The sequence below is a fragment of the Candoia aspera genome, chromosome 7, assembly GCF_035149785.1.
Source record: "Candoia aspera isolate rCanAsp1 chromosome 7, rCanAsp1.hap2, whole genome shotgun sequence".
Taxonomy (NCBI): domain Eukaryota; kingdom Metazoa; phylum Chordata; class Lepidosauria; order Squamata; family Boidae; genus Candoia; species Candoia aspera.
The window spans coordinates 9694918-9718927 of record NC_086159.1 but is presented as its reverse complement, the minus strand read 5'-3'; the positions used below and the strand labels follow the sequence as shown (position 1 = coordinate 9718927).

The window sequence follows — 24010 nt, the reverse complement described above, 5'->3', positions numbered from 1 at the left end:
CTCCAAGTGATTTTTTTGCTAACAAGTACTTAATTCATCCCTATACATACCAAGTATGTTGAGGCTGCGCCTGCAATTATTCTATCTAATCTACAAAAGCGGGTGTACTTCGTGATTGCTCCTTTTTAAAAAACGCCAAACCCTTTAAGGATGCTATTGACAGGTTTCAGTGGCAGACCATTCATTGTTACAAAGGTCATGTATGTTGGCAAAAACTAGAGAAACGAATTAAGTGAAACAAAGCACAACACTACTAGGAGGGGAAGGGCAAAGCACGGGCAAACGACGGTGGATCTCCACATTTAAACTAGTTTTGCATCACAGACTAGTTAAAGGTTCTGTGTTTGATGGGCATAGAGAAGGAGTAGCATGAGATATATGTCACGCTAAAAGACTTCAGTGATGGAATTCAGGTTGCTCAAGAAGGTGGCATGCACTATAAAATACAGCAAAGAAAGAGGGGACTGAGGAAAAGCTGCTAGAAGAATATTGCTTTTATCCCTCCCAGCAAAAGAACTTCTCTTCAACTTTCTCATGCCCTGGGACCTTAGGTGGAAAGGAGGCATGTGCTGGCCTGAGGCCAGACTGAGGCCCAAGAAAAGGTTACTCTCCTACCCCCAAGGAAGAAGTAGGAGACTCTCTACTAGCCGGAGAAGGAGTTGCTTCTCCATTGTTTCTTCCTTCCTTTCCTGCAGTTCTTTTTACATTTTGTCATATGAACCAGCAGGCAAAGACCGCCTGATCTTTATTTAGTACTTTGAAAATACTACTTTATAGGTTAAAATAGCAGCAACAATAAATAATAAAAGCAGCTTTGAGGGAACTTGACCTATTGTCAGGGTCAGTCTCGCTTCACAATAAGACACAGACTCACTTAATGGGTATTAAGGATTTCTGGTTTATTGGAATGATGGCTGACAGAACGAAAAACGGGAACGGGGGGTGTGGTGTGGAGGTGCCCCTTTTATACCCTCTCGTAGGGCCCCGGGCTCCTCCACCCTTCATTGTCCCAATCCCTCTTGATGGGATCCTTGATGGCTGCATGGGCGTTTTCCCGGTGTCTTCCTTTGTCCCCTCGAATCGGGAGTGTCCTCCAGGGCACCAGGTGCGGCTTATCTCTGCTCGTCCGATGTCCTTCTTTTCAGCCGTCTATGGGTCTATGGGTGTGGGTGCTTTGGGTGCTTGGTTTAATCCCTGGTTTAATTATCTTCTTCCTCTATTCCTTAATGATCATGATCTACGTTGTGAGGCTCTTTTGTGCCTTGCAATGAGGTCATGACATGCTGCCCCCCAAAGATGTCTTTATGGTGCTGGTTTCTCTGGGTATGCCTTGTGGAACTGTCTAGCTAGTTGTCTTGCCATGACATGTTGTGCCTGGACCCACTCTGGGTGTGGGAAATGTTTCCATTTAACGAGGTATTGCAGCTTACCTCTTTGCTTTCTTGAGTCCAGTATCTCTTTTACTTCAAAATGCTGTTGGTTGTCTATCATTACGGGTGGGGGCGGAGGTTCTTCCGTATGCCATTTGGATGTGCTTCTTGGTTTCAGTAGTGCACAGTGAAATACTGGGTGGACCCGTCTCAAGTTGTGGGGCAGTTCCAGTTTGAAAGTAACTGGGTTGATTACCTGTGTGATTTTGAAGGGTCCGATGAATTTCGGTGCCAGTTTCTTCGAGGGTTGTGAGGTTTTTATGAACTTAGTGGAGAGGTAGACCCTATCTCCCACTTTGTAGTTCGGTGCCTCTGCCCTGTGGTTGTCCGCATATTTTTTGTACGTGGTTTGTGCGTCTGCTAGGGCCGTTTGGATGATTGGCCAGGTTGTTGCCAGCTGTGCCGCCCAGTCGTCTGGTGAGCAGGGCGGGGTTTCAGGTTGCGGCAGTTCTGGTATCGGTACAAAGTCCCTTCTGTAGACCACCTTAAATGGGGTGTGGCCAGTGCTCTGATGTACCGCATTATTATAGGCTACCTCTGCGAAAGGTAGTAGGTCTACCCAGTTGTCCTGTTGGTAATTTATGAATGCCCTCAGGAACTGTTCCAATGTTGAGTTTAGGATCTCTGTAGATCCGTCCGTGTGTGGATGCCATGCAGTGGACAGTGCTTGCTTGGTCCCGATTAGTTTTAAAAATTCCCGCCAAAACTTTGACGTGAACTGTGTGCCTCTGTCGGTCACCAACCTGTAGGGGGCGCTGTGAATCCTGTATATGTGTGTTAGGAACAAGCGTGCCAGTTGTTGTGCGGAGGGGATGGTTGCACACGGGATGAAGTGTGCCTGCTTTGAGAAATAGTCTTTTACCACCCATATCACTGTTTTCCTTTGGCTGGGTGGGAGGTCCACAATAAAATCCATAGAAATTTCTTCCCATGGGCGGGAGGGGCTGGCTACTGGCTGCAGCAGCCCTTGGGGTTTTCCCCCTTTCCGTTTGGTGGTGGCACATGTGGGGCAGTTGGCCACGTAGTCTTTCACGTCTTTTCTTAGGTTTGGCCACCAAAATTGCCTCCTCGTTAGGTGAAGGGTTTTTACGAACCCAAAATGTCCCGCAGTCTTGTCACCGTGCGATCTGTGTAAGATTTCCCCCCGCAATGATTCTGGCACGTACAAGGCTTTCTCTTTCCAGGCGATGCTGTCCTTGATAGATACATGGTGTCGGATGTTTTGCAACCATGTATCTGTTTGTAGTGCTTGTGTGAGTCTTTGTTGCCAGTTCGGTGAAATTGAACGGCGGCTCCAATCGTTCCCTGTCGTTCGTGCTGGCGTGCACTGATTCCTTGTCTGGCTGCGCGTGACAGCTGGGCAGCCCAGCTGTTTCTCAGTCCATACTGTCCCCACGATGTCGGAGGCTTGCGTGTCGTCCTGTGGCCGTCGGGAGAGGGCATCCGCCAGGAAGTTCTTCTTGCCCGGTATGAATTTCAGCGTGAAATTGAACCGGCTGAAGAACTGAGCCCAACGCACCTGCTTAGGGCTGAGCCGTTTTGGCGTGCTGAGTGCCTCCAGGTTCTTGTGGTCCGTCCAAACCTCGAAGGGGCAAGTGGCCCCTTCCAGCAGGTGCCTCCACGTTTCCAGAGCTGTCTTTACTGCGAACGCCTCCTTTTCCCATACATGCCATCTCCGCTCTGTTTCGGAGAATTTGTGGGAAAGGTAGGCGCAGGGTTTTAGGTGGTTGTCGGAGTCCCTTTGGAGCAGGATGGCTCCGATGGAAAAGTCGGAGGCATCTGCCTGCACCACAAAAGGCTTGGTGGGGTCGGGGTGTTGTAGCACTGGCTCAGCTGTAAAGAGGTTTTTTAGTCTCTCGAATGCCATTTGACAATCAGCTGTCCAGTTTAGTAGCACCCCCGGGTTTCTTGATTTGCGCGTGTCCCCCAAGCCCTTAGTCTTGAGTAGGTTAGTTAGGGGTAAAATAGTCTCTGCCAGCTTTCGCGTGAACCCCCTGTAGAAGTTAGTGAATCCGAGGAGGCTTTGAAGTTGTCTCCTCGTGCGTGGGCGCTCCCACGCCAGTATGGCTTGGACCTTGCTTGGGTCCATTTCTATTTCTTTAGCTGAAATCCTATACCCTAGATAGTCAATTTGTTTCTTGTGAAACTCGCACTTGGAGAGCTTGACAAACAGCTCTGCCTTGCGGAGTTTCCTGAGCACTTCTTTTACCAAGCGTTCGTGCTCACGTTCCGTTTCCGTGTAGATTAATACATCGTCGAGGTAAACCAAAACCCCCTTAAAAAGGTGGTCACGCAAGACCTCATTAATTAACTGCATAAATACCCCCGGTGCTCCTGCCAGTCCGAATGGGAACAACTTATATTGAAATGCCCCCAATGGGCAGTTGAAAGCAGTTTTCCACTCATCCCCCTCCCGTATCCGTATGCGGTAATAGGCTTCCCTTATGTCCAGTTTAGAGAATACCTTACCCTTTGCCAGGTGGGACAAGATGTCCTTTATTAAGGGTAGGGGGTATTTATTTGAAATGCTTGCTGCGTTTAATCCGCGGTAATCTGTACAGAGCTGCAGTGACCCGTCCTTTTTCTCACGAAAGAGGACTGGCGCTCCTACTGGAGAGTTTGCAGGCTCGATAAAACCTCTTGCCAAGTTTTTGTCCGCAAAGTCCCTTAATGCTGCCAGCTCCCGCTGGGTCATGGCATATATTTTGGGTTTGGGTAGGGGTACCCCCGGGACCAGTTCAATGGTACAGTCCGTTTTCCTGTGGGGGGGGGAGTTTGTCGCCTCTTTCTCGCCGAAGACATCGGCGAAGTCCGCGTATTTGGTTGGCAGTCCCTCTGGCAGTGCCGTCTCTCTGTGCTCTGCAGTCGTCGTTGCCCCCCCCCATGGCCGCTCGGGGGACCCTGTTCCCTGAAGGTGCTTGATAACGCCCGTCAGCAAACTTAATCTCTCTGGTTTTCCAGTTGATGACTGGGTTTTGCTGCATGAGCCATGGGATCCCCAGTATGAATAGGGGTTGCCCCACCGGTGCCACGATGAAAGCCAATTTTTCCTCGTGGCTGCCGAGCCTTAGTGCGGTTTCTCCGGTGTATTGGGTGACCGGGCCCCCTCCCGCTGCAGATCCATCGAGCTGCGTGAACACCAATTGGTGCTGAAGTGGATAGCAGCAGAGGTTAAGCGCGGCTGCCAGGTCTGGGTGCATTAGGCTTTTGGAGCAGCCCGAGTCAATTAGTGCCCAGACCTTTTCAGTCTTATCCCCATGGGTGAGGGTGACACGGACGTAGAGGGTGGGGCATTCCTCACTCACCCCTTTGTTGTTGCGCCTGTCACTGTCCTCCACCTGTCCTTTGGCGCCCCTTAGGCCAGGTGGTTGTCGTTTCCCGTCGGCTCGTCGGGATTGCTTCCCTCCTCCTCTGAGCTGTAGGGGAAGTGTCTGCGTCGGTACTCCCCCTTCGCTGCTGGTCGCTTTCTTGGCGCTGGGGTTGGTGCGGTTTGTGCCCTCCTCGTGCTCTCTCTGGGTGTCGATTTGGGGCATGCTGCTGCCTTATGGTCTTCCTTGCCGCATGTGAAGCACTGCCCTTTGGCGAAGCGCCGGTCCCGTTCCTCCTTCCATGGTTGGGGTCTCACCTTCCCCTGCCTTGCAGCTGTGCGTGGGGGTCTCGCTGCCTCTGTCTGCTGCATTTCCCTCTTGGCATGGAGGAACGTGTCGTGGGCGTCCTCTGCTTCCCCCGCCAGCCGGATCCATTCCGTCAGGGAGTTGGGATTGTCGCGGCAGAGTGCCCACCGGAGAACGTTTAAGTTGAGTCCTTGTTTGAATTTCTCAATCAGAGTCGATTGAGACCAGGTGTCCACTTTTCCGGCTAGGGCTTGAAACTCCATGGCATACTCTGCCACGGAGCGCTGGCTTTGTCTGAGTGTTTTCAGCGCCCTTTTCGCTTTTTCTTGCTCCAGGGGGTCCCTGAAGTGCAGCTCCAGCGCCTGCAGGAATTCTGTGCTGTCCTGCAGTGCCCGGGCGCCTGATTGGCACAGCTGGACATACCAATCGGCGGCCCGACCTTTTAGCTTTATGGCCAGGGCATTCACTTTGCCCCTTTCAGTTCTGAAACAGGGACCCCATTCCTCGAGGTAGTACCTCGCGTTCGTCAGGAAAAAGGAGAGTTTAGAGGGGTCCCCATCAAACTTTATGCCAAAGTCCTTGGCAGCTGTTCTGGTTTGGCTCCCGGTCCCCTCTGGGCCATGCAGCGTGCTCCACGGGGGCTGATGCGCGTCGGATTGTCTCCAGTCCTCTTGCAGTGTTTGTGTCTCTCTCTGGGTCTCCTCGCAAGTCCGTCGACCCGTCGCCCGGGGGGGGCAGAACGTTCTCCCTCAGGTGGGCTCCTGGAGCCAGGCTCCGCTGTCGCCGCTGCCGTACGCCTGGTCATCCCTCCGCCTCTCATCCGGGTGCGCCTCCAGTCGGGTGGGTTCCTGGGACCGGGCTCCGCTTCCGTCGCCGCCGCCGAGGTCGTCCCGCCGCCTCTCGTCCGGGTGCGCCTCCGATCGGTGGGTGGGCTCCTGGGGTCGGGCTCCACCATAGTCACCACCGTCCGCTGGGTATCCGCTCCGTCTCTCGTCCCGGTGCGCCTCCGGTCGTCGGGTGGGCTCCTTGGGCCGGGCGTCGCCGCCGCCGCGCTCGCCCCGCCGCCTCTCATCCGGGGGTGCCTCCGCACTGCCGCCGCCGCGGGGTCCCTGCGCTGCCGTCAGCTGTTGTAGCATCAGCCGTATCGCCTGCACCCCTTCCTCCAGCGCGTCGAGCCTTGCCGCCGTCTGCGGACTCCCACTGGGGTGCTCGCCATTCTGCTCGCCCTCGCTGTTGGCCGTCGTGGAGGACGGACCTTCCCTTGGTCCCTCTGTGGTGCCAGGTGCTCCCTCACCTCCGTGCGCCCTGGGTGGCGGTTCGTCTCGCGCTTCCTCCGGGGTTGCCTGCGAGCCTGGAGAGGGTCCCCTCATCTCGCCCCCGGTGGCCCGCGGGCTCCGGGGTGCCGAGGTGGTTCCCTCCCCCTCCGCTTCCCCCGAGCTGGATCCCATACTTACCGGGGCGTTACACCGCCCGGACCTCAGCCACATCCTGCCCGAGGGGAGTGGGGCTTCGTCGCCGAGTGCCAAAGGGTTGCGCTGCCTCGCTCCGTGGGTTTCCATACCTAGCTGGGTCCCTCACAAGCTTGTTGGATAGGTGCTAGGTAAAAAATTTTGGGGGGTTCCCGTTTTTATGTCAGGGTCAGTCTCGCTTCACAATAAGACACAGACTCACTTAATGGGTATTAAGGATTTCTGGTTTATTGGAATGATGGCTGACAGAACGAAAAACGGGAACGGGGTGTGTGGTGTGGAGGTGCCCCTTTTATACCCTCTCGTAGGGCCCCGGGCTCCTCCACCCTTCATTGTCCCAATCCCTCTTGATGGGATCCTTGATGGCTGCATGGGCGTTTTCCCGGTGTCTTCCTTTGTCCCCTCGAATCGGGAGTGTCCTCCAGGGCACCAGGTGCGGCTTATCTCTGCTCGTCCGATGTCCTTCTTTTCAGCCGTCTATGGGTCCATGGGTGTGGGTGCTTTGGGTGCTTGTTTTAATCCCTGGTTTAATTATCTTCTTCCTCTATTCCTTAATGATCATGATCTACGTTGTGAGGCTCTTTTGTGCCTTGCAACGAGGTCATGACACCTATTTACAGCAGGAATTCCCTTCTCCCCAAACTGAGTCCAGTCATAAAAAACAGGTATGGGAAGAAAGCAGGTGGGATAACTGGGTGACATCCAGGTGAACTGCTAGCAAGTTGCAGCAACAGAGTAACTCTTCCACACCCTAAGTTATACTACTGAAATAAAGAACCCTTAAGATGGGGCGGGGGGACTCAATCTGTGCGAAAAGGCAAGGGCCCTGCTGACCAGTTCTGGTATCAACATTATTTATTGCTAAGAGCATTCCTTTACATCTGGCTCCAATTAATGAATTTCTTCAAGTTTCTACTAAAAACCAAGCAAATCTGATACACCAGGGGTAGGCAACCTTTTAGGTCAGAAAAACACTTGGAATTCTGAGAGCATATTGACAAAATGGCTACTATGGGAAAATTGCTAGCCAGAAAATGGCTGTCCAATGGAAATGATCAGTCATTAAACCAGCAGTTCTCAAATGGTGAGCTAGTCTCCCAGGATAATTTCTACCATTCCAGTGGGGTCCAAAGGCAGTTCTGCAAATAAATATGATGGCAGAGGCTGGTGCTTTGCTTGGAAGCATACCTGCTTCCTATCTATTTAAACATTTTTAAAGAAAAAATCTAGTGATGCTTTTCTAATTATCTCATGACTAAGTTCACAAAATATTGCTGATGCACATTAAGCCAAAGAATAGCAAAGAGAAGTCAACACATGCTTCATTGATTATAGAAAGGCCTTTGATTGTGTTGACCATGTCAAACCGTGGAATGTGCTTAGAAAAATGGGAATCCCAGAATGTCTCATTGTCCTCATGTGAAACCTATACACGTCAGGAAGACACAATCTGGACAGAACATGGCAAACAGACTGGCTCCAGGTTAGCAAAGGACTGAGAAAAGGCTATATGCTTTCCCCTTATTTATGCAACCTGTTTGCAGAATATATAAGATGGATTGGAAGAAGATGAGTAAGGTTTTAAATGGAAGGAAGAAATAACAATAACTTGCACTATGTTGATAACACTACTTTGATAGCTGAAAGTGATCTGCAAGCTGTAGTAGTTTTCACTATAACACAGTGAAAAAAGTGTCTAAGATTAAATATAGAGAAGGACAACGTAATGACAATAAATATAGCAACCAGCCTTAAAACTGACAATGTAGATAATGAAGTGGTGGATAGCTTCTGCCTTTTAGAATCAACTATCAACAGTAAAGGAACCAGCAGTCAAGAAATCCACCACAGGTAACACTTGGTACAATAGCCATGGAGGCCTTGGAAAAGACATTCAGATGCCATGATATATCTATACCTACAAAGATCAGAATAATGCAGGCAATGGTTTTCTTGTGACACTCTATGGAAGCGAAGGTTGGACTTTGAAAAATGATAGAACAAGTAATGACCCTTTTGAACGCTGGTGTTGGAGAAGAATCCTGAGGATACCATGGACAGCCAAGAAAACAAACTAATCAACCCACTTGAGGCACAAGTGACCAGGCTCAAATTATCATACTTTGGACACATCACATGAAGACCTAGTTCTCTGGACAAGTCTATAAAGGTGGGAAACGTGGAAGGAAACAGGACGACTAGCGGCAAGATAGATGGGACTCAATTACAGCAGCGATGGGTGCGCTGTTGAAAGACCTGAAGGATGAGGTTGGGGACATATTGTCTTGGAGAAAATCTACCTATGATGTCACTAAGAGTCAACACTGACTTGATAGCACATAATCAATCAATCAGAAGATTCACAACATTGCACCAACAGGTTCTTTTAGCTGTGGTTTAATGAATAAAGCAACACATAATGCTATGACAAACATTGCTGTTTAGATTAGCGTGTGACTCCGATCCACATTTAATCACTCCCTTTTAAGATATATTGAACAGGAATATATTATTTCCACTGGGCAGGATACAGATATTATTGACATAGCTAGTAATTCATGCCCTCCTTACTACCTAATTAGACTATTGCAACACATTGTATCCATGGCTACCTTTAAAGATTACTCAGAAACTACAATTGGTCCAAAATGTAGCAGTCCATGTGCTCTCTGTAGCCTAGGCTGGGAGCATATAACACCAGTTCTGCAGGCCCTGCATTGGTTGCCAATTAGTTTCTGGGTACAATTTAAAGGGCTGGCTTTGGCCTATAAAATACTTTAAGGCTTGGCCCCTTAGTATCTGCAGGACCACTCAGTCCAAGTGGAATCAGCCTGACCTCCTAGATCATCTAGGGAGAAACTCCTTGTCCCACACTTTTGAGCCAAAGCCTGAAGGTGTTACTTCCCCATGGCAGTGTCAGTTCTCTAGAATAGTCTCTGGGTGGAGATCAGACTACCCTCCTTGTTGATTTTCAGGATACTAAAAATGGAACTATTTGTCCTGTTCAGACTAAGCACCAGACAGGTTCTCAAAGAATATTCTTTATTAAATAACTATTTACAATAATTAAGTCCTTGATATGCGAGACTGGGTTAAGCAAGCCCAACTGGGCCAACTGGATCTGATTAGAACACGAAGGCTGGAGGCAACAGTTCTCGAACTGGAACAGTACTGGAACGACCCTGAAGCTGAATCTCTTGACTCACTGAATCTGGGATCAGGACTATGAATAGCAGACAGGGTTGAAGACTTGGAGCAGAACTTGAACTCAGAGCAAGGTTAGACTTGGCTGGGGGTTCTAAACTAGGCTGGGTACTCTGAACTGAAGACTTGAAGACAAGGCTTGAAACTGGAGCAAAGCTGGACTCGGCTGGAATCCCCAGACTAGACTGGATTCTCTGGACTGGAGAATCCAGGCTGGGAGCAAGGCTCAGAACTTGGAACTAGGCTGGACTCAGCTAGAAGTCCCAGACTAGGCTGGCAACCAGATCCTGAACATGATAGGTGTGAAATTCCTGAACACAATGGAACATGCGAAGCGCGGGTGCGCAGGATTGAAGGCAAATGGTGGCGCTGGAACCTCAAGACTTGCCCATGCTGCTGAGGAGATCGCAGAGTTTCATGGCTGAAAGCAAGGCAAAGGCTGCTGGGCATGGCTGACGCTGATTCCTTGTTGGCAGCAGATGCAGGATTCAATTTACCTTCAGAGTGGAGCTTGAATGCTGGTTCCTCTTCGGCCACAGATGCTGACTCCAACGCCGGTAAAGACGCTTCTCCCGAAGCTACAGGCTTGTAGGATCGGTTGCCTCTGCCTGTGCGCAAATGCTTGTTGTCTTGAGTTGGTCATGTATGTGTTAGAACTGCAGTGTATATCAAAAGCTTTCTTTGCATCGTGCTGAATCATAAGAAGAAATAGCCCTTTGTTTGCATCCACTGGCTGGGAGGGGCCAATTCGGTGCTTTTCCCTATACTACCACTTGTTTTATTATTTCTATTACTTCTATTTTTTTCCCCTGATCCCTAGAAATGTAAGAGAAAAATATAACTTTTCCTCTTATCTCCTCCTTGCCCCAATCCATCTTCAGAATAATCCTTTGAAAAATATGGTCATTAGATTAAGATTACCAGAAGAATTTTGTGGCTGACTAGGAATGTGAAACTATGTCTCGACAATACTAGCCTGGTTATTCAACCATATATAAGATTAGAGTTAGCATTCTCTATATATTTATAGACACATACACACACACACACATACTCATACACAAATTTAATTCTTTCCCACAAACATTGCAACAATTATTCAGGTAGTTTTACAATCTCTCAGCCAGTTATTTACTCTCTGTATAAATAGACTTCCTTCTGCTTCTGCTGTTCTCTGTTTGATTATTAAGTTCCATACTATTACAATGGATTTTTTTAACCACCTTGTGAGTTCTGCAACTTTAAAGCAATGTATAAATACTCAGCCCAGTCAAAATTTCAATGTAAATTTTATCAGAGCAATTTGGCTAAAAATATAGAATAATCTAATTTTAACTCAATGCTCAGAAACATGGCGTTCTGTTTACTTTGCCATGGGCTCAGCTGCATCAACCATAGGAAGAGGAAGATGGGAATAAAGTTTTGGGGACTCCAGATAATCTCCTATACAATGATTACAAAAAGAAAAGCTTGTGCAGTTGAATTGATACCTATGACAACTACTTATATCTTCAAGCCATAGCTGATTTTAACCCTGTACAGGATACAATATCAGATAAAGTCTAGTAAATGAATTATTGAGTCTTAGATACAGACTTGGGTAGCAAGGAAGCAGACTTTATAGTAGAAGCAGCATAATAACTACTAGGCACAATGATTTTTTGCCCTCACGGATAAAGACCAATAGTCTGAGAAGGGGCTGAAACTGTTTCATACTGTTCTCAAGAACTGTATCTGGGAGCCTCCTTTCTCCCATCCTAGCCATTGTCAGAATACCAGGCTCAGCAGTGACTCTAGCTTTGCAGTGACTCTAGCTTTCCAGGCCATAATGTAGCTCCTGAAAAGCAGGATGGTACATCAATGAAATAATCAGCTGCCTGACAGAGTTATCTTTGAATAAACTCCTATTCCCTGTTTTTTTTAACTTTTTAATGGATTTTATAAGTCTCCCAGAGTCTATAGAATAAATTAAATTAAATTAAATTGAGGGAATGTTTATAGGCCAAAGCCAAGGTTTTAAGAAACAATGAATGCCTTAGAACTGTTGAAATATAAAAACACCAAAACCATATTAGCCCCTAAACAATTTGACTAATTTGGCAATAGGCAGCATAAAGTGTCATTTTTGAAATACATGGCTATTGTTCTGTTTGTTAGCTAACTCTTTTAGCACACTAAGAAATACCTGCTCTACAAAGGATCACTCTTTCCTGTCCCTCTGCTGCAAATACCCTGATTTTTTTTTAACTCTGGCTGCAGGCATGAATGAAAATATTATATTCACTCTAGAATCTGCAAGGCTATTAATCCAAAACTGAAATCCTACATAATCTTTCTTGGAATTAAATCCCACTGAATTTAGCACAACCTATTTCTGAATTCACATAAATAGGATTTGGCTGAAAATACTACAGATAATCCAATACACAACTAACAGTGACTAAATGCACTGGGGGGAAATGGATTTAAATGTGCATAGGTTTGTAATTATGAAGTAATTTTTCATTTTTTAAAACAACATTTAATAGCCCAATTGATAAACTGCCAATATCATAACTTATATATATTAAAATAATCATTTTCACACATTGACAAAACAAGGATATTTGGTTTTTAAAACCTCTTTATATAATGATAAAATTTTCCAGACCTACATCTTTCTACTCAAACAATTTTAGATTATGTCTTGTGAAAACCTCTATGAACCACTCAACCAAACTCACATGCTGTTGTTTACACAACCTCTTCTCCCATCTAAAATCAAAGATAATTTATCTGTAAACAGCTGTAACCTTCTTTCAAGTTGCTAAATCTTTTATTTGCCCTTCAACATATAAATAAATTGAATGTTGGAATTTCAGGATTATAGTCCAAGATGACTGTGTAAGCATTAAACAACACTTTTATATTATTCCTCTAAATCTGGTTAATTGCTCAATTGTTAGTGCAATACAGATACAACTCAATAAATAGTTCAACAGCAACACATTTCAGAGACGAGAAAGATCAAAGTATTGAACTATCGAGAAGCAAGAAAAAACAGTCTTGTGACATGCTTCTGTAAGCGTCAGCTTTCATGTTCAAGAATCTGCATGCAGTCTGCAGATTAGGTCTATCTGTACATTGATACATATGCATAAATGCAAAGTAAAAAAAAAAAAAATCCTGAATGAGAAAACCGACGCAGTGAAATAGCTGACTAAAGGTGCAGTCCTGAAGTGTGTAATAAGAAAAACAGATTTTACTTTTGAGCAAACTTGTGTCTGATCTCCAGAAGGTAGCTTTCCTATTAACCGAAAGCAATTATTCTGTCTATTCAATAGTACAGCAACAAGGATGACATCTAACATGTATGAGTTGGATCCAGGCTTAGTTATATATAGAACAGCTATAGCCAAGTTAAGGTGCTTCCAAACAAGGACTAAGGATTAACCATCCTGACTTAAAACCAACATCTTGCCCTCCTTCATTTGCAGTCGTCCTGCTTCTCTACTTTCCAAAAAATGTTACAGGAGGGAACGAACTGAAGAATATTTTAAGTGCCCTTCATCTGCAACACAGATGTGTATCAGGCTTAGGGTTACCAGGGATCTGAACAGGCAAAGGAGGACACAGAGAGTTGGAAAGGAGGACAAATGGGGAAAAGGAGGATGTACTAACTGTTTAACTTTCTTGGAATCCATGACAAAAATTACAGTGAAAAACTGCAAAAAATGCACTTAGGCCTTCATGTATATGAAATTACTTTTTCGAGCATCAGAAAGCCTTTTTTTCAATTGCAATTTTTTTCCAACAAAGCTTTATTTTTAAGAACATATGCTAGCTATAATATAGAATTGATGACAACACTTTCCAAATTTCACCATAGAAACATATGAGTCATGTGATCTATAGATTAGTGATAATAGATTCGAAGGGGCTGGATTGAAGCTGATTGCTGGAATCAGGAGATAAATTAACTAATGTAAATCCAGGCTGTCAAGTCTGTCGTCGTACAAGAAAAAGAAAGAAGCAGACCATTTACAAAATCGCATTTGTGAAAGTCAGAATGACTACTGTTGTGAAACAGTACAAAATAATAACAACAACAACAACCCAGGACACTCAGAAAGCCAGATATTTGATTTTAAGGCTATGCCTGCCAGATGAAGGACATGAGAACAAAAAGGTCAGTCCTCCTTTTTCCGGACATCTGGTAACCCTAGCTAGTTTCAATATTTTACTTGGGAACTGTGGGATCTGTGTAGTTCAATACCATAGGGCAAAGGTTGCATAAAAAATAATTATTATAATAGGGGAGGATAAAATCTAATAAAGAGCTAAAATAAATTACCCTGAAACTATCCATCATAACTAATTTATCCCATAGATTTCCAAACCTGGACCCAGCTTTGGCGCCTGCCTTAAGGAACATCATCCACCCCACCCACCAAGCAAGGTTGGCTCCATCCCTGTTAATTTTCCGGAAATCCCTCAAAACTTGGTTATGCCATCAGGCCCAGGGGCCCCAAGGGACCGGTGAGTTACTGAGGTGGCTCCATTGCTGTTAACATCTACCGCCCTCTCTTTGCCTTTTAATCACAATTTTTAACCTTCTATCATGTTCATAGTTTTTATTCTGTCCCGCCCAGACTCACGCTATTCATGAGATGGGCGGCCATATAAATATATGTATGTATACATACATATAAATAAAGTTTATCTGGGGGTCGGACCCAAATTCCCACTGAAGGCAGAAAACCTTACAGTAGGAGCAACGAAATAACGCACTTGAAGCCCGGAAATCGATCGCTCTGAGTCTTCTACGCAGCCTGGTAACCCTGGCAACAGCAAACAGGTGCCCATCGAAAACTCGGCACTCGATTACAATGCCTTAATTCCTCTCACCGTTCCCTGTTTGGATAACGGTTTGAGGAGGGGCCGCTTTGTTCAGTAGAATCGGAACCGTCGGGATATAGCCACCCGAAGCCCACTGATAAAGCTGGTCCGGAAGCGAACGTGAAAACCCATAAAAAAAAAAAGAAATTAGTCAAGGAGTGAGAACGACACACCAGCACAAGCAACGGAACCTGAGGGCGGGGCCGCCGCGCACGCGTACGAGGGACTCGTCGGGCCGCGAGTGGAGGGGGAGGGGGGAGAGGACGTTGTCCTAGAGCTGCGCATGCGCGGGCTGGGGGCGAAAGAGCAGAGGAAGCCCCAGCGGGCCGCCGCCGTCCTCGCGCGCGCATGCGCCCCTGCGGCGCTGACCCGGGTGCCTTCCTCCTGCCCGCTTCTATGGAAGAAGCGCCTCGCCCGTTTCCGCCGCCGCCAGAGAAGGAGGCAAGAGGCGGAGCGCCAGGAAGATGCCGGGGAAGCTGAAGGTCAAGATCGTGGCGGGGCGGCACCTGCCCGTCATGGACCGAGCCAGCGACTTGACGGACGCCTTCGTGGAGGTCTGGCGGGGAGGGGTTTCTCTGCACGATGCTCCGCAACAGCCGCGGGGGTATTACGTCGACACCCCCCTGCATTTGCATACCTTTGCATAACGCCCGCGAAACTTGTCCCACGGATGCGCATGGTCCTGCCTTCCTCCTCCCAGCCTGTCCAAGGCGGGGAGGACGTGCAGCATCGACAGCAGCTTTTCCCCTTTTTAGAACCCCCCACGGGAGCTCGATGCCTTCTGAGCACGGCTCTTTCCGGGTGGGGACCCATCCCTGAGATTGAGATCTCCTATTGGTTAATTGTGCTGGGTTTCCCCTCTGGTACTACCCTTTTTCTTACCGTGTAAATGCAGTGTTTCTCAACCTTGGCAACTTTACGCTGTGTGGACTTCAACTCCCAGAATTCCTCAGCCAGCATGCTGGCTGGGGAATTCTGGGAGTTTATTTTTTATTTATTTATTCATTTCTATAGCCGCCACCCATCTCAGACCAGTGACTCTGGGCAGCTGACCATCATAAAAAACAGTCAAAAAATTAAAATAATACAAAAAATTAAATACAGATACAGCCAAGAGATATTAAATCCGTCAGCGTCAGCACAACCATGAAATGGGTCCCTTCACATACTTGGGGCCCCAAGCCCAGGCACAAAGCCAGGTCCACACAGCTTGAAGTTGCTAAGGTTGAGACACACTGGTATAATGTCTTATATTTCTTATAGACAATCCCTTTCTTATCTTACAATATCTTATTTCAGCAGATTACCTCGTTCAGCATTGTAAGTGGAGGGAGCTGGAATTACAAATACATTAGTCCCTCTGGGGTTGGGTGGCCTTGTTTCAACCACCTGGAGCAGTTGGTGCCAGTTGGAGTGCAGTTGGGAGGAGGGGATGCCTCAAGACCCGGGGCTCTCTCCCAATATTAGTAAACAAACTGCAGGTTGGAGGTGAGGTGGCATGAATATACAGGGGATACCGACTTTAACAACCTTATGGGTTTATTTCCAATGTTTTCATGATTTTATTATTTATTGCTCTGAAGGATAGATGTTATGATTGCTTTGTCTCACATGATGTTATGATGTCTTAATCACTTACATTAAAACCCACCTAGAGTCAGAAGCTTACAAAGTTGAGTTAATTCATATTATAAGTGTCCACTCTGAGCCTGGTGGAGATATAATGGATGTCCTGGAGACTGTAATGATCTGGGTGGGATGCAACAGGCAGAAATTGGATCCCAACAAGATGGAGACGGTGTTTGTCCAAAACTGAACTGGTATCTCAACCCTAATTCTGGATGGAGTTGCATTTCCTTCTGAAGGATTAGATTCGCTTTTTTGAGGTCATCCAGGACTTCCAGACTCCACTACAACAGCTAGGGGTTCCACTGCCCAGTTTTGGCTGGTATACCAGCCGCACCCTTTTTTAGGATGGGAAGCATTAGTGATGGTTAGTCATGGCCTTATTATTTCAAAGATGGACTACTGCAATGCAGTCTACTGGGGATTACCCTTGAAGATTACTTGGAAACCTAACTGGATTATTTCTAACACACACACACACACAGATATATATAGTCAATCCTTAGTTTATATTATTATTACTATATATTATTATGAATGTGATTATTTTATACGTTTTTATTTATTTGAATATTATATGCCCATAACTGAGTCTTGTTCCTTTTTTGCCCACCATTAGTGTTAAAATCTCATGCCCAAAAAGTTTTTGTCCGCTGCAGACATAATCAATTAGTGAGTTATTCTGTTGTGATTAGAATGTAGGTAAATAAATTGACAGAGGTAACCGTCAACCATTGATCAATAACCCTAATTGATCAGGCAGGAAAAAAAGTGCGAGACAACTAAGTATACATTGGTACGCAGAAATCACTGGCAAGCAAAAATGTTTTGGCGGGCAAAAAAGGAACAAGAGCACCAAATGTTTGGAGCTGGATGGGATTTAAATGTTTATCTGTATACTACTAAAACTCTTGTTTCTGTTCGTACTTTGTAACCTTCAATTGGGGGAAACAGTGCGTCATAGGGCAACAGTGTTTGAACCAAGGTAACTCAAATGGGCTAACTTACAGAATGTCTCCAAAATGCAGGACCCATGAGTCCTATGGAATAGAAATTTGGCAAATTTTGTAAAACATTTTATGACATAAAAATTATCTTAAAACATTTCCTGTGGTCAACTCGATGTTTGACTGTGCTATACAGTTCAATATGAATGACATGGGCTATTTTCAGGGCAAATACATCTCTGAATATCTCCCTGAATTTTTAAGAACTTTTCAGTGAAGGCAGTACATTAAAAGCTCTGCCATTGTTGAAGGCATTGAGGAATCTGGTAAGGAAATATCTCTGAAATGATGACCCAGTGAGTCACAGGTTGTCTAGTATACTACTAAAACTCTTGTGTCAGTTTGTACTGTGTAACCTTTAACTGGGTGAAACAGTGCATCATAGGGCAAAACGTTTTGAACCAAAATACCTCGAACGGGCTAACTTAATGAGTCCAAAATCCAGGACTCATGTGTCCCATGGAATAGAAATTTGGCAAATTATCATAAAACATTTTATGACATAATACAAAATGCCATAAAACATTTCCTGTGGTCAGCCCCTGATGTTTGACTGGGATATACAGTTCAAGTTTGGCTACTTTGTCTTTCAGTATTTTTAAGAATTTTTCCAGTGAAGGCAGTACATTAGAAGCTCTGCCATTGTTGAAGGCATTGAGGAATCTGGTAAAGAAATATCTCTGAAACGATGACCCAACCGGTCATGGGTTGTCTAGTAAATAAATAAACCAGGACATGGCGTGCTTGACTGTAGCTAAGCATGGAATGGGTGCTCAGGAAGTTATTGTTTGCTTAATAAATCCTGGTTGAACAGCGTGTTGTGAACCTTATTCCTATTAAACCATTATGTGGTTGATTTGGGTTTGGTTTAGAATGGCTTCTGTGATGTAACTTATTTTTTGGGTTCACACAATAGTCACAGGTTGTCTAGTATACTAGTTGTCTAGTATACTAGACAACATGTTTTATGATAATTTGCCAAATTTCTATTCCATGGGACGCATGAGTCCTGGATTTTGGACTCATTAAGTTAGCCTGTTCGAGGTATTTTGGTTCAAAACGTTTTGCCCTATGATGCACTGTTTCGCCAGTTAAAGGTTACACAGTACAAACTGACACAAGAGTTTTAGTAGTATACTAGACAACCTGTGACTCATTAGTTAGTTGAATCACTAACTAAATGAGCTGAGTTTACATAATATCCCCCCTAAACCCCAACCTTGGATAACATTAATCAGTCTTAGCCGGCACAGAGGTAACACTAGAGTTTTAGTTCATGTGGTTACGCAAAGACATCTATTGTGGTTTTATTCATAAGTCATGGATCAATAAACCACAGTTAAACCAGTGAATAATCATATCACTCACTTGGAACAGTCAACCTCCTTGTCCCAATTGAAGTAGTTCATATTTGTGGATTCAGTTAGGAGAGAAAAGAGATTGGATTTTGCTTTTCAAAGCTTACTCAATACTTTAAACAGTGGTCTTAACAATAGCTTAAATGGGGGATGCTTTCCATCTTATGTCCAAGTACATGCATGCATTGGTGAACAGGGGCCAGTGATTTCCATCTTATCCAGGTTTGTTGGTGCCTTCCAATCGGTCGCACATCAGTGTACACTGGCCATGCCGGGGGGAGATTATGTGATTTAAAAGCAAAAGCTCTTGGAGAACACCAGATTGGGGAAAAGTTGTTTTAGCATTAATAGTTGAAATAATTTCCAAAGGGATAGTGGTGTTTTTCTTTTGCAGCAAAAATAAGTTAGAGTCTTGTTAAAACATTAACAAATGTATGCAGCCCTGGAAATGGACTATGATCCAGAATCTTTTGCAGTAATATATAAGATTCTCAAGCGTTGCAAGACTGTTACTTCCATTTCAAATGATTGATATGTCAATAAAAAGGGGAAGAATTATGCAGAAGCTTTCGATTTTGGGTAACTGAGCAAAAATAAAGATAACATTCATATTTTTGTTGCAATTGTTGCTTTGGGAAAAAGGATGAACTTTAAATATCACCAGTCGTTCTATAGCATTGCACTGTGGAAATGGGAGCTTTCAAGTCTCTTTTATTTGCTGTGCTAATGTCAAAAAGTAAATATGAGTGACAGTTCTTACATGGGAGTGATTTTGATACAGGAATTACATAAGAAGCAATTTTGAGAGGAATTGTTATTTGCCGTGCTGCTTTGTAAAATAAAAATGCAATTCAGTGGTATTACTTTGGGTAGCCAGAAAGCTGTACCTGGGTGGCTTTGGAACTATATATTACATACTTTGCACAATAGCTTGAGGATAAAATAGTTCTTATTTATTCCAAGCTTGATAGCAGGTTGGTGTTGAATCTGGTAAATTCCAAGCTCCCAGTTTTATTTAATTCAACTTAATCAGATATCTGGATATGTTATAACAGTAATTCCCGTCATTGGCTGGGAAACCTGGGAATTGTAGTTGCAACACTTATGAAGAAGAAAAGATTGTGGAAGGGTGATCTAAATCTATTTCTGTTGGTTTGGGGGATTAAGATACGTCTGAGGGAACGATCTGTGCTGGTAACAGAAATGTGTATTAAGAATTCACAGATACAGATAAATTAGAAAGATTAAGGTGTTTGTGATTGATTGCTGTAGGGAGTATTTGGTGGGGACTAAAGAACTGGATTTTAGCAGTGAGAAAGTTTCTGGCCTCAGGTATGCCACTAATGTTTATTGATGTTGTTTCGGGTAGAATGAAGAGAAGCAATTAGCTTGGAGAATATTTAAAGTACATTGGGCTCTAGCTTTTTGTTTTTTGCATAACCTAGTTTATCATGTGAATTCTGCATCTCAGTGATTTCCAAAGCGGGATTATTGCCAAGCTAACACATGAGAACCCACGGATAATTGTAAATTAACTTATCCTACTCAGGGTTTTTTTGTCATTCAAACCTGGAAGGGAGAGTTGATTTGCGGATGGCCCCTACTATTGGCATATGGATGTAGAGAACCAAGAAACAAGAGCCTAGCGTGGCCCTATAAAATGGGTCCGTTCCACTCAAACTACCTCTACAGATTTTTTTTTTCTTTTCACAAATGCAACCACCCACAGGTCCATGGGGGTGAGACATTACTGGCAGAAATAGGATGTAGGGGAATATGCACCCACTTCTGGTGCTCTGACCCCATTTAGGATGATACCACAACATTTTCTGGGACTATGTTCAAAATGACTGGTCTGTATATAACAGGACTGGTAGCAGTTCATTTGCTTCTGGATCACTGATAAGTTACTGAGACAAGGTTAGGGTCAATCTAGGACAGCAATAGTGTTCTAGCTGATCTATTTGCTCTTTATCTCAGAGAATCGAACTGCGTCCTTGCTTTGTCAGTTTTTGACACACTTTTCAAGCAGAGAGATTTCCTAATGGTGTGTTTGGGAGACCCTTTAAGCCAAACCTGATTAACAAGAGCACATGTGCTGCCCATTCCTTATTGCCCTTTAACCAAGGTCTGTTGTTTATCTAGGGGTACACGTGTAATCTAAACCCAGGGCAGCCACCATTTCCAGAATTGGAAAGAGGAATAAATCTTACTTTTGAATGTCATTTAGCAGACATTCAGAAATGACAGCCATTCTAAAATCAGATAGCATGCTTAAGCCAGTTTGATCTAGTGGTTAAGGCACCTGGCTAGAATCCAGGAGACTGAGAGTTCTAGTCCCACCTTAGGCATGAAAGCCAGCTAGGTCACTTTGGGCCAGTCCCTCTCTCTCAGCCCAAGAGCCAATCAGGTGTGGTATGAGAGTTCTAGTCCCGCCTTAGGCATGAAAGCCAGCTGGGTGACCTTGGGCCAGTCCCTCTCTCTCAGCCCAAGAGCCAATCAGGTGTGGTATGAGAGTTCTAGTCCCGCCTTAGGCACAAAAGCAGGCTAGGTGACCTTGGGTCAGTCCCTCTCTCTCAGCCCAACCCACCTCACAGGGTTGCTGTTGTGGGGAAAATAGGAGGGGGAAGGAGTGTTAGGTATGTTCCCCTCCTTGAGTTATTTATAAAAAAAATAAAGGTGGGATGGAAAATAAACAAACAAATAAATAAAATTTGATGGAAAACAGTGGTGCTTAGTGAGCTGTGCAAGGATAAGGTTAAAAAGAAGATTTCAGATAACCAGCTGATGTGACCAAAAAGTATCATATACACGCACTCAGAGTCTTCTTGGGTCAATATGATGTGCACCTCCAACAGCTTCAGAATTAAATCTAATCCAAAATCAGTCAGAGCGCTACATTACTGCCTTTGAACCTCCCACCCTGCATTACTGCATCTGAACTTAGAAAATCCTCTCACAAACCATTCACGTACTGTATATGTTTATCAGGCTGCAATAGGAGATTGAAGGAGCTTTGTGATATGTCTGTGCTTTCACAAAGAAAATGATCACCTTCAGTTTTTCCTTTATTTCACTGTGTAGTACTTTATGCAATTCCTTGGCTTCCAAAAGGTGTAGAGTGCACCCCTTTCACCCTCATGAATTCAGCCATTTTTTTGTACACATTAACTCATTTCCATTTTCATCTTATATGCTATAAGTAATCGTTTCTCACACCCAAAGCAATTTACCATTATAACATATCCTTCTGCTACTTTACAGTCTTACTGTGAGGCACAGATATTCTTTCTTAGGCTGAACCTGGAGCTTTTGCTGAACTTACAGAATTAAGCTTTAGCAAATCTCCAATTTAGGCAGTGTGGCAAAGCAAAAATGCATAGCAATATGTTCGAGATTCTTATGAGTCCCTGATCTTGTCCATTACTGTGTATTAAGGCAGAATATGATTTGTTTGATTTTGACTTCAAGTGTGGTATGAAGGGTAGGCATTGTGGTTTAAAAACTGCAATTTACTGCTTAACCTGTTGTGTCAACCTATCAGATTTTGATTTATTCAATATTCTTTGGCTGGTTAGGTGCTAATATAGCCAAAGAACATATTTTAGGCGTTGCATAGATAAAAAGTCTTGAAATAAGCGGTCTTTATTTGCATTGAGGTTTAGCATTATGCGAGATTGTACTTCATGTGACAGAGGTACAGCTGTTGGGACAACTATCTTCAGGTAGTGTAACATAGTAACAGTATGATTTTAAAATGCAAAAAGTGGGAGTAAGCAGAGGGGGACTAAAACATTCTTACCATTTCTTTCTTCCAGATGCCTCAATTTCTGACAGTCCGTTCTGTCTAAAGGGAAAACGGCACTGAGATAGACCACTGTCTCAGTTCTGCAACCATCCCAGGGTGCTCTTTTGTACTTTATGTTATGGCACAGCCCATTCAAGACATATTAGGGCAAAGCCAATTTGGCTGTGCCATTCCTTTGTAATTTAGTCCGTAGTTATAAAAGTGATGTGTATAAGCAACTGTGTTCAAAATTAAATGAACTGTTTTTTATGCACCCCAAATTTTGCACTCCCCGTGCTTTCCAAATTTTCTCTGGAGCTTTACAGCACAGATTTAAAGGCTATATGGGACAAGTTAGGCTAATTCCTTTGAAGTACAGGTAGTCCTCGACTTACGACCATTTGTTTAATGACTGTTCAAAGTTACCATGGTGCTGAAAAAAGTAACTTACAACTGGTCCTCGCACTTACAAGTGTCATCGTGTCCCCATAGTCATGTGATCAAAGTTCAGGGGCTTGGCAACCGGCATGAATTTATGATGGTTGTAGCATTCCTGGGTCACATTTGCAACCTTCCCAGGGGGCTTCCAACAAGCAAAGTCAGTGGGGGAAGCTGGATTCACTTAATGACCTGGGTGATTTGCTTAACACCCACAGCAAAAAAGGTCATAAAATCAGGTGTGACTCACTTAACAACCACATCACTTTGTGACAGAAGTTCCATTTCCCATTGTGGTCGTAAGTCAAGGACTACCTGTAAGTATTTTGCTTTCAGAATGATACAATTGGGTAAAACTCAGATACTTGAAACAAACCATAAGGACATTCCTATGTTGTTGATACCATCGTTGTCTGTAAGGCATAGTTTGATGAAGCTACATTTCTAAGGACTAAATTTAATGATAAACATAAGAGGGAAGAAGATGGGAGTGTATGAAATATTCAAGAAATAGTTATTGCTTTATTTTGTTAACAAAACTGTAATAACAATGACTTAGTCCATTCTACTGAATGGGAAAGTGATATGCCCTTTAAGAAATTAGCTTCTTGAAAATAATTGCATAATATTGTTTAAGAAATATTATAAGTTGGCACTTTGGAATAAAATGCAAAGGCAAATATGACTTTGTTTTCAATTTTTAATATTTTATTTTATATTTTTCAGGTAAAGTTTGGAAACACCACATTTAAGACAGATGTCTATCCCAAATCTCTCAATCCTCAGTGGAACTCAGAGTGGTTTAAATTTGAGGTAAATAGACACATACAACCCCTCCCCCCAAAAAATAAGTAGAATTCATTGATAGGCTCGAAGGCAGAATTACTATGAGACTGGGAAACTCAATAGTAAAATATACGTATGACCAATTTCTGAATATACATCAATATATCGGGTACATAAAGGCGGTGTTGCACCCATGCCAGACCGTTTTCAAAAGAAACAGTGTCTTTATTAGCTAGCAACCAAGTGTCAGATTTCAGCGCCTGGAGAAAGTCTTTCTGTAATTGGCAAGGAACTTGCACTTTCCGCTTCCCAGACTGGGCTGGGGGCGGGGATGCCTGCGCACGGGTCTGGCTCTGGGTGACAGCAACTAAGCCCAGTTGTGGTTCAGTGAGAACAGTTCCAACCACATCTGC

General features: G+C 44.4%; 1 protein-coding gene across 15 annotated transcripts in view; it reads left to right on the top strand.

The window, feature by feature from the left end:
- The first annotated feature begins 14916 nt into the window (after positions 1-14916).
- Positions 14917-24010, top strand: part of C2CD5 (C2 calcium dependent domain containing 5) — an 89845-nt gene continuing 80751 nt past the window's right edge. For 5 of the 15 annotated variants that reach the window (XM_063309021.1, XM_063309017.1, XM_063309024.1 and 2 more), the window contains exons 1-2: positions 14918-15149; positions 23538-23624. In XM_063309021.1, coding sequence (XP_063165091.1) covers positions 15060-15149; positions 23538-23624 — 177 coding nt within the window. In that variant the 5' untranslated portion in view covers positions 14918-15059. Of the gene's footprint in view, positions 15150-23537; positions 23625-24010 lie in introns of all 15 variants that reach the window. The other 10 variants (XM_063309019.1, XM_063309022.1, XM_063309016.1 and 7 more) reach the window with 5 other exon arrangements.